This window comes from Ictidomys tridecemlineatus, chromosome 6, assembly GCF_052094955.1.
Source record: "Ictidomys tridecemlineatus isolate mIctTri1 chromosome 6, mIctTri1.hap1, whole genome shotgun sequence".
NCBI lineage: Eukaryota > Metazoa > Chordata > Mammalia > Rodentia > Sciuridae > Ictidomys > Ictidomys tridecemlineatus.
Genome location: NC_135482.1, coordinates 13447914 through 13458417, shown reverse-complemented (window position 1 = coordinate 13458417; position 10504 = coordinate 13447914). Strand labels below are relative to the sequence as shown.

Sequence of the window (10504 nt, the reverse complement as noted above, 5' to 3'; positions counted from 1 at the left end):
CTTCCTTAAGTTATTCCCAAAATGTCAACCACAGTTGAGAATTCATTTTCTGGGACTCTCATCCCAAAGTCCCACAGATCTGAACGCTGGGGACTCCTTTTCTCTCCACTCTGGAGGCTGAAGTCTAGGATGGAGCCTCCTTGGCTTGCGGAGGGCCACCCTGTGCTGCGGCTCCACCTCCTCCTTCCCCTGTGTGCCCAGGGCCCTGGTGTCCCTGGGTGTTCTCCCTGCTGTTAAACAGCGGAGCCACAAGAGCAGGCCTGACCCCAGGAGCAAGGCAGTCTGGAGGGAGGTGACGGCAGGGCCCCAGGGTGGCCTGGCTCTTAGCTCTGGAACCTGCTCCATTCACAGAAGTGGCTTGCACCCGCCGAACTAGACCCTCTGACCCAAACCCGCTTTTCAACCCTGTAACAAGTGACCCCAGGCCTGCCCGATGCAACTCAGGGCGATCACTGGCCCCTTCCAGAGGTCTAGAAATGCAAAGTAAGGCTCGTGGGGCAGAGGTCAAGGTGTGCGGGGGCTGCTCCCCTCCGAGGCGCTGAGAGAGGAACCAGCTGCCTTGCCTCTTCCAACTTCTAGAACACGCTCCTTGCCTTGCTTGGCCTGTGGCCTCTTCTCCATCTTCAAAGCCGGCACTGGCACATCTCTCCTGGGTGTCACATTCTTCTGTGTCGGTCTCCTTCGGTCTCCCTCCTGTAAGTTCCCCTCACATTTAGGGCCCGCCTGGATATGCCTGGATACGTCTGCAGGTTACTTGATCCCATTGGCCGAGTCTCCTTTACCATCAGCATTACTTCAGCTCTCTCTTCTGTCCTGCCTCCCCATCTCCACTCCAGCTCCCCAGATGATGCGTAAAAAAGCCCTTGATGCCCATAAAGCTCTGTTCTTCCTCAGGGGCTTTGCACAGTCTCTTCCTGCTACTGGACTCTCCACCCCTCCACGTGCACAGTCACAGTGGCTAACTCCTTCACAACTTTGAGGTTCTGACACCTCCTTAGCGAGGCCTTCCCAGCACCCCCACCTCAACCTTATCTGTTCTCTGTTTCGGCACCCTGGCACCCACCACAAGGTGTGACCACTTTATTACTGTTGGTTTGTGTGTGTATACTGTCACCCCGTCACACTGTCAGCTGTGCTAAAGCAGAGGCCTGAGAGTCCTGTCTCTGCTACATACCCTGACCCTAAAATCCCGCTGGGACGTGGGTGGTCCTTAAGGGACTGTTGAATGAATAAATAACATTAATAATTGACGCTTCGTTGGTCATGCACTCCTGGCCAGGTCTCGAGGGCTGTCTTTTGAAGATCTAAATCTGGATATGCCTGTGGCTCAGAATGCCCCAAATCACCCTGACCTCTTTGGGGAGGATCCCTCCCCTGAATCCCCCAAAGCTTTCTGCCCTCTTTACGGGGACCTTCCTGAGCATCCCCGCATCTTCCCTCAACCACACACGAGATCCTTCCTAAGTGCTCAGGCCACTGGCCATTCCAGTCGTATCAAAGGATACCAGCCTCAGAGGAACCAAGCAGACCAGAGCTGGCCAACCGTGACCCACCGTCTGATGTTATAAATAAAGTTTTATTGGAACACAGCCCAGTTCGCTCACTGGAGTATCATCTAGGGCTGCTTTCTTACTACAACGGCAGGACTCAGCAGCTGTAGCAGGGACCGTGCGGCCCACGGAGCTGGACATACTCACCAGCTGGCCTTTCACAGAAGTGGCTTGCACCCCCCGAACTAGACCCTCTGACCCAAACCCACTTTACAGACAAGATGGAGGGCCAGAACACTCACTGGCCAGAGCCAGGAGTTCCCAGCAGACCCAGGCCTTGAATTTGGTTCTGCAGAATCCCAAACCAGGTTTGTCTCACAAAGCAGACCCATCTGTCCTTAGCACCCAGCATCCCCCAGCTCCCTTCCCAGCAGCAGGCCATCTCCCTCACTCCCAGCTCGCTCTTTACCCTTTCAGAGAAAGGCCGTGGCCGGGTATGATCTCCACCTCCTGCTGCCTTGACCCTGCCAGGGGCCCACCTAGGTCACCTCTTCCTTTCCAGATCCTCCAGTCCATCTCTCAATCCTTCCCCTCATGCCACAGAGAAGACTGAGATGGCCACGGCCCTGCCCGAGTCCACCACTCCCTCCTCTGTGCACTCCAGGAGGGGCTAGGAAACCCGGCTAGTATCCCAGGCCCCGCCCCAGGTTCTACTGAACCAGAACTTGGAGTGTGAAGTCGGGGCCTTGGCAAAACTTCACTAAACCATGAGCTCCATGGGCAGCTTCCGGGGTTTAGTGGGTACAGACAGCATCGGACTGAAGCAGGAGCCGGTGGAACACTGTTCTCTAAAAAAAAAATATTCAAAGAGAATGCAATATTCTTTTTCCTGAGCATTCTCCACCCTCTCCTTGACTCCAGGCCCTAGAATTCTTTCCCATCTCCAGCTCCTCCAAATAAAACATCACAAATAATGCTGGCTTTTCCCTTCTGAGCAGACGAGATAAGAAGATTTTTTAATGAGTTGCTGGCAAAGAATTCTTGAGCTTATAAACTATTGAGGTCAGAGTGACTAAAGGAGACACCGTTGAAAGAAGAGAATAGGCACATAGAAAACCCCAGAAGAAGCCGGACCCCTGGGCTTCGGGCTCTCTTCTTCCGGGGCTCGCCAGCTGTCCTGGTAAAGGTGCCCCTGCCTTGGACAGCCGCAGAGCCTCTCTCTGCTTCTCTTGGGATTCTTCAGTACCACTGTGTCCCCTGGGCCTCTGGCATGAAAGGCAGCAGCCCAGGGGCCATTCGGTGAGAGAGACACAGCCCTCCAGGGACTGGGGGTCGTGGGCTGTGCTCAGGGGGCCACAGAGTAAAGGAAAGGAGGGGGTGCACCTCTGAAAAACAACCCAGGTAGGCGTTCTCTGAGGCCTTGGGGCTGGTTTCCAATGGCGATGGAGACCCAGTGACAAAAATAAGTTCCACATCACCCCAGACAGTAGAATCCAATTCAATTTCAAGTCACTGTGTGTTTATTGAGTCCTGATTCAGTTTAGGTGATGGAGAGGGAGAAAGAATGAGGGAGACAGCTAAGGAGCAGGCAGACGCAGGCAGAAATTCCCCGGGCGGCTGCCCCCCAGATCCGTGGGTCCAGAAACTCAATTTTATTCGTTTCACCCAGTAAGTCAGTCTGTTTCATGAACAAATATTTATTAAGTAGCTACAGCCTGCCAGTCACTGTCCCGGAGCTGTAGCTAGAACAGCGACCTGAGCAGTCCCAGGTCCCTGCCCTTGTGGAGTTCACGGGCCAACAGGGCATCTGCAGGACCAGCCTCTGCATGGGGCAGAGTTATCACGACGGATGTTCAGGAAGAGGTGGGACTTAACCTACAGCTTGAAGGCTCAGCGGGGCTGCAGGCCTTACCCACAGGGAACAGAATGCATGGCTGGGTATGAACATGGCACGCCACTGGGGCTCCATGAGCAGATGGGTTCCCCTGGAGGTAACAAGTGCATGCTGGGTAACAGGGTGCACGCTGGGGAGCGGGAGAAGAGCATGCTGATATCATGAGGAGTTACAGGCTGGGTAGTCTTGGGTCTGACTCCCAGCTCTCACATCTTTGTGATCCGTGCATGTTTCTGAACCTCGATAATCACCCCCTTCTCCATCTATATAATGGGCCTATTCACAACTAGTTCGGGGGCTGGCCCTGTACTTGGACGAGATCATGAATGGGGTTAACTGGGAGGAACGTAAAAGGCTGAATTATAAGTATCCTCTACATAGGTTCACTCCAGGAATCTGCCACCAACAACTTTATGACATCTGTGTGTCACAGTGGGTCAGCTGCCTTGTGAACCCTTAAGTGCTCCCCTGGCAGCCATGCGGAGCTGAGTGGCAGCCCCAGGGCCGGGGGAAAGACAAAGAGGTGCCTGAAACGTGTGGATCCCCTGGTCTCCTTGAGTTTTGCTCCCTAGCGCCCCCTGGCTTCACTCAAGTCCAGGCCCTGCAGAATGGCCGACCATCTTTGGGATCTGCATAGTGTATTTCTCAAGGCTTGGCCCTGGGCCATCCACCTAAATCAGAATCCTACAGGCTGCTTTTTAAAAGTGTGTTCTTGGCCCCTCTACAGTCAGCATCTCTGGAGCGAGGGCCAGGACTCTGCATGTCAGAACCTCTCTGGTGCCTCGGCCCTCCCACAATCACATTAAGAGTGTGCGTTCTTTGAAGGTAACCCCAGGCCAGCAGCATCACTATCAGGAACTGGTTAAAAATGCAAGTCCCAGATCTACCAAATCAGAAACTCTGGGGGGCGGGGTTGGTCATCCATCTTTTAACAAACCCTGCAGGTAATCTCCATGCACATTAAATTCGCATGGTGGGTATTAAAAACTACTGCTGCTTTTTCCACCCTGCACCGATTAAATCAGAATCCTGGGATAGGACTAAAGTATGGGTATTTTTCAAGAACCCTTCTCCCCAGAGTGAGCCTAACATGAGGACAGAGTTTATACTCACAGGAAGGAAGAGGAAGACATTCCACACACACAGTGCACACACGCCCTGAGGTAGCTATGGCTGATACAGGACATTGTCTCCATCAACCCCTGTGACAATCAGGACCCCACCTTCACACCCCAGTGGCAGGAGACATAGGAGGCTCTCAGTTTCAGCGGTGTGACCAGGAGCCCAGCTTTGTTGGCTGTTACTGGGACACGGCCAACAGCGGGGTCCGGGGAAAGCTGGGCTCTCTGTGCCTCTGCCAGGTACCACCGCCTCTTGGCAGCTGGTGCTTGGGCAGATCTGAGGCCTGGGAAAGTTCCCGAGGGTGTGTGGAAGCAAGCTGGGGATGGGAGGGGACATTGAAAGGACACCTTAGAATTGGGCCCCGAGTCAGGAGCCCCAAGAACCCTGGCACCAGGTTCCCGGGCCTTCTGCTGGCTCCAGACCTTGTGCTTGGTGCTTTAAGTGACTCATCTCCTTGACGTTCACATGATGCTGAGAGGGACAGTGTTCACAGCCTAGCTACCGTAGGCTTTCGTGGTCACAGGGTCCCCGTTTTACAGATGAGGAAACTGAGGCCCGGCGACTCCGGAGAGCCTGCCCCGGAGTCCCCGGTGGGGTCGGGATGTCTCCGCAGGCTCTCCCACCTCTCGGGAGCGCAGAGCCAGGGTCTCCAGGGAAGCCGAGGGGGGGGCGGGGGCGGGGAGGAGGGGTCGGCCCCGGCAGGGGAGGGGCTGAGCGACAGCCACCACCGCCCTAACTGCGCGTCCCCGCCACCCTCCGCCCGCTGCAGGCCCTTCCTCGTGCTGCCGCCGCTGATGGAGTGGATCCGGGTGGCCGTGGCGCACGCCGGCCACCGCCGCAGCTTCTCCATGGACAGCGACGACGTCCGCCAGGCGGCCCGGCTGCTGCTGCCCGGCGTGGACTGCGAGCCGCGCCAGCTCAGGTAGGGCCGGGGCGCGGCGGGCGGGGGTGCACGGAGCGCGGCCGCGAGGCCACCTGCCCCGGGGCTGCGGGCGCCCGGCTCAGCGCGGCGCTGGGGGTCGCGGTGGCTGCGACTCCGCGGGTTCAAATGGCAGATGCGGGCAGAACAATGAGCAGGTCCCGAGTCCCCGGGAGGAACGAGATGGGCAGCGTGGCCGTTGGGATGCCAGGGTGCCCGGTCCGCTAGCCTTCCCGGCTCCTCCCCGCCTTCCTCCCCTCCCTCAATCAAATACTCTCTCCCCGTGGTTTTCTGACCGAATCTTGCAAACGGTTTTCTGACCGAATCTTGCAAACACGCTCTCTGGCTGGGGGAGGCAGCCCTCGGCTTCCCCACGTGCACGAGGACGGAGGGGTCCCCTGCATTTCTCACCTGTGTGTCCAGGTCCCCATCCAGCACGGTGGGGACTACTCACGGGCTGCTGACCCCCCACCCCCAGCCATTTATTGAGCAGCTCATTTTTATCCAAAGCAAAACCAGGGAATCGACCACTTCAGTCATAAATACAGAGAGCACAGACACCGGCTTGCGTGGGCTTGTGCTCTCGTGTGTTTGTGTGTGTGTGTGTTTTCCTGGTTTCTTGAGCCATTTCCTGGGATCTTTATCACTGTTTTCAAAAATCTTCAAATTCCCTTCCACCCACCTGATGAGAAGCTGTCTCTCTGGTTTGTCTGCCTTGATCACCGGCCAAGCTACAGAGATTTCTGCCCTTGCAGGATCTGACTGGGGTCTGCAAGGAAATTGAGGCTCTGCAGGATAAAAGGTGGCCCACCGAAGCCCCGGACGGCCTCAGGGCCCAAGAACACAGAAGGCACTGATGGGTCTTGACTGCTAGCTCTATGACTGTTTGCCTCACGCTGGGTCCTGTTTTAGGTGCTTTATATGGATTAATGTCTAATATTCTCCCAAATCCTATCAAATAGTTGATTATTACACCCTCATCAAAGACAAAGAAACTGAGGCCCAGGTAGGTTAAGTCTTATACCCAAGGTCACTGGAGTAGTAAATGCTCAGGATATGAATTCAGATCGCCAGACCCAGGCCTGTATTCTAACCCCTGAGCTTTTCTGCCTTCAGGTTTCTCTGACTAGTCCGTTCCTAGCTGGCCACCATGGCACCTAGAACAATAGTCGTTCTCGGGGAAAGGCTGGGAGCAGCGGTTTATTGAGCAGGTACTATGTGTCCGTCATCACCTGCAACGAGACAATTGCACTCATTGCCTGTCTCCTTTAATCCCTGCAGCAGCCTCATGAGGTTGCTTCCCATGTTGCAGATGAGGAAGCCATTGGTGGGGTAGCTTGTAGGTGGAAGGGCCAGGAAGAGATTATAGTGACTCTAGGCCAAAGTTCAGCCTCTGCCCACCAGACTCTCCTGTCTTCTGTTTCTTAGGGTGGTACCCTACCCATGGCTCACTGTCCCCAGCTCCAACCTGGGGTACCCTTGGGGCTCCAGCTCTCCTGGTTGAAATAAGCCCTGATCCACTGCAGGGTGGGGAGAGTAAGACATTTCCTCAATGTTTACTGACAGAGTGTTCTTTGTCTGTCGTGCTCCCAGAAGTCAGAGCCTACGGTTAGGAGCCTGGGCTCCAGGGTACCATTGCCTGGATCCAAATGCCACCACCACAGTTAATTTAGCTGTGCAATCTTGGGCAAGCTAGTTAACCTCTCTGAACCTTCATTTCCCCGTCAGTAACTTGGGGATATTATTAGCAGCCCCCCCTCAGAGGTTAGTGAAAGCACAACATGAGGTCATGAATGTGAAGCCTCCATATAGACAACACCCAAAAGGAAATAAGTAGAATCTCAAAGTCTCTACTACCCTGAAAAGCAATAGAGGCTCATACTCGGGAACGTTGCTTTATGGTTTTGGAAAGCCTTTAATGTGTTCTAATATGAACCTCAAAATAAACATTGCTGTCCAGAAAAATAATGTTGCCCCATTTTACAGAGAAGAAAATCAAGGCCCAGAGACATTAGGTAACGCCCAGGATCACACAGATATTAAGTGACCGGGTCAGGAGTTGGATAACGAACCAGGCACCAAAAGTAGAGCCACACTGGCCCTCCATATCCAGGGGTTCAGCCAGCTGCAGGTGAAAAATAGTTGAGAAGAGAATTCTGTCTGTACTGAACATAATCCAATGACTTCTTCTGGTCACTATGGCCTGGACATTATAGTCTAACTGCTGCTTGCATAACATCTTCATTGCACGAGGTATTATACGTAACGTGGAGATCATGTAAAGTGCACAGGAGGATCATGTTGGTGACGTCAGATGCTGCACCATTTTATAGGGGGGACTTGAGCATCTGGGGATTTGGGTGACTACAGGGGATCCTGGCATCAATCCCCTGTAGGTACAAGGGATGGGTGATGTATAGCTTTTCTGGTTCCCCACCCTAGAACTAGATAGTCCTCTCAGAGGACCCTGGTAGCCCTCTTCTTCTTCTTCTTAATATTTTTTAAGTTGTCAAAAATGGATCTTTTTTATTTTATTCATTTACTTGTACGTGGTGCTGAGGATCGAACCCAGGGCCTCGCACATCCCAGGCCAGTGCTCTACCACTGAGCCACCACCCCAGCCGGCAGCCCTCTTCTCGATGACTCTGTTCCTCCTCAGAATTCCATACACCAAACCTGAGCCTCGGGGAGCTCTCCACCTCTGCACCCCCCTTCAGCACAGAGCACGGTCTAGTGACCACCTGAGTGTCATTCTGACAGTCACACCAAGGGTTCCGTCTCTCATCTGTCCACTTTGAGGCCTCAGCCCTGGCGTTTGGGATGCGAATGTGATGAGCTCAGAAGCCACAATGCACAGGGGAGCAAGGGGGTCAGTCTCACAGGAGGCCCTGGGCTCTTTTTAGTCATCTATCCCTCCACCCTTGACTTGTGTGTCTCCCGAATGACAATTTGTACACAGAAAATGTGCTCTTTGATTGTTCAAGCTAAAATCTCATTAAATGTGGATGGTCACCTTAAAGAAAGAGAGAACCGAGAGACCGGCGACCCTCCAAACCTGCAGTTTCTGAGTCTGCAGATTCAACCAACGGCACAGCAAAAATACTTTGGAATTTTTTCCGGTACTGAATATGCACATATTTGTTATCCCCTAGGTACTGTAGTACAACAACTATTTCCGCAGCATTTACATTGTACTGGGTATGATAAGTCATCTAGGGATTATTTAAAGTACACAGAAAGATGCACATTAGGTTACGTGCACATACTTTGCCGTTTTTATATGAGGGATTTGAGCATCAGCAGATTCTGCTGTCCTCAGGGTGTTCCCACAGACACCAAGGAGCACCGTATAGTATTTTGTTGGCTTTCCTAAACAGTAGGTGTAAAACTCACAAGTTACGTTAACTTGAAAAAAAAATTCAGTTCAAGAAAAAGAGTGCTTGTTTTTCAGTCTGGTCAGTGTGTGTGTGTGTGTGTGTGTGTGTGTGTGTGTGTGTGTGTGTGTGTATACTTCCAATCTCCTTAAATGTGAACAATTACCAGCTCCATTTTGCAGGTAACAGGAACAAAGACATTTAGTTCGTTCAGACACCCAGCAAAAACACAAAGGACCCACTCTGTCCCTTATTCAAACTGACCTCAAGGCTTGTCCACAACCAGCAGCAACAACTTATGCAAAATAGATTCATTACCCCATTTTACAGAGAAGGAGGCCAAGGCTTCTTGGGGTTATGGCACCCACCCCAAGTCACTGAAGCCCAGAGCAGGTCTAGCATGGAGGACTTCCCCAGAGGAGGTACCACTAGTGTCCTTGTTTCTCTTCCCAGTCCCTCAGCCTAGACGTTAGCAGGCGGGCTCCTGGTTCTGGGAGAGAGCCCGGCTCCCCTCCCTCCCTAAGCATAAACAAGCCAGGAAAGGTGAGGGTCATTGGTGTTCTAACAAATGCGGGAAAGTGGCCTTGGCGGCTGGAGTGCTGGTGACATTAGCACATATAATTGCCAGGCAGCTGGCGCAGGCTTCCTGGAGGGAGGCAGCCTGGAGCCGGAGTCGAGGATCCCCAGGTCTGGCACTAGTGCCAGATCTGCACAGCGACCTTGGTCAAATGCTGCTGGAGCTCTGTCTTTGTCCCCACTTAGCGACAGCAGAGCCTCGCCATGGTGATCAGGTGTTCAGAGGGAAGCCGCTCTGTGCGGCTGTGGCTTCTGAGCCAACAGGGTGACCCATTTGGTCTGCCTTAGTCAGAGGGTCAGGTAATCCAAACGTGGTGAAGCCAGATTTTTTTTTTCCTTCTTTGTGAGGTGAGGGAGTCGGAGCGGAGGAGGGGAAGGACAGGATGGTTAATACGCCTCGGCAGGACTCCTTGTTTCCTTAATTATGGGTTTTGAAACTCTTCAGGAGATGCAAAAATAAATGCTGTGGGTTCCTTCATGTTTGTAAGCGGCAGTGTTTCTGTTCTGGCTGTGTGGATAGAGAAGAAGTCAGGGGACCTTACTGGGGCCTCCCTCAGCTGACAAATGGCATCATTCAACAGGATTTGGGGGTCATTAGAACTGTGAGCTCCTTCCAGAAAATGCCCCATCTTTTTACAAGTGTTTCAGACCAGAATTTGAGTTGTCCCCACATGGAAAAGCCCAGAGTGATAAGGTGCAGCGTATTAGAGGGGATTCGGGGGACCTGGGCCATTGTGTTCCTGCCTTGGCTTCCCTGTGGTCTTCAGTAGCGCCTACTAAGTGCCAAGACTCAGATGCTGTTGTGTAGGTCTGCTGCTTTCTACCAGGTGACCTGGAGCAAGTCACTTCCCTATCACACAGGGCTTGGTCCATCCTCTGTAAGGATGGGAGTGGCCACTGCTCCCTGGGCTGGAGGACCATGGCGGAAGGTCAGGGATGAACTGAACAAACAGGTGGCACCATGGGCCGACCTGCTACTTTCCACCTTCCCAGGTCTCCTGGGCACCTGGAGTCTGACAGGTGGGCCCAGCTGGCCACCTGTAATGACAGCTGGAAGTTCAGGTTCATTCTCCAGACAGGTCTAGGGTGCCGATGGCCTTCGGGGCCCACACAGGAGAACATCTCTCTG

At 53.4% G+C, this 10504-nt stretch overlaps 1 protein-coding gene across 5 annotated transcripts in view; it reads left to right on the top strand.

Annotated features, from left to right (window-relative positions):
- Nucleotides 1-10504, top strand: part of Abtb3 (ankyrin repeat and BTB domain containing 3) — a 245760-nt gene that overhangs the window by 181105 nt on the left and 54151 nt on the right. For 3 of the 5 annotated variants that reach the window (XM_078052878.1, XM_078052875.1, XM_078052877.1), the window contains exon 4: nt 5276-5428. The exons of 1 other annotated variant lie outside the window; for it this stretch is intronic. In XM_078052878.1, the coding sequence (XP_077909004.1) occupies nt 5276-5428 (153 nt within the window). Of the gene's footprint in view, nt 1-5007; nt 5145-5273; nt 5429-10504 lie in introns of those variants that run through there. One more of the 5 variants, XM_078052879.1, reaches the window with a different exon arrangement.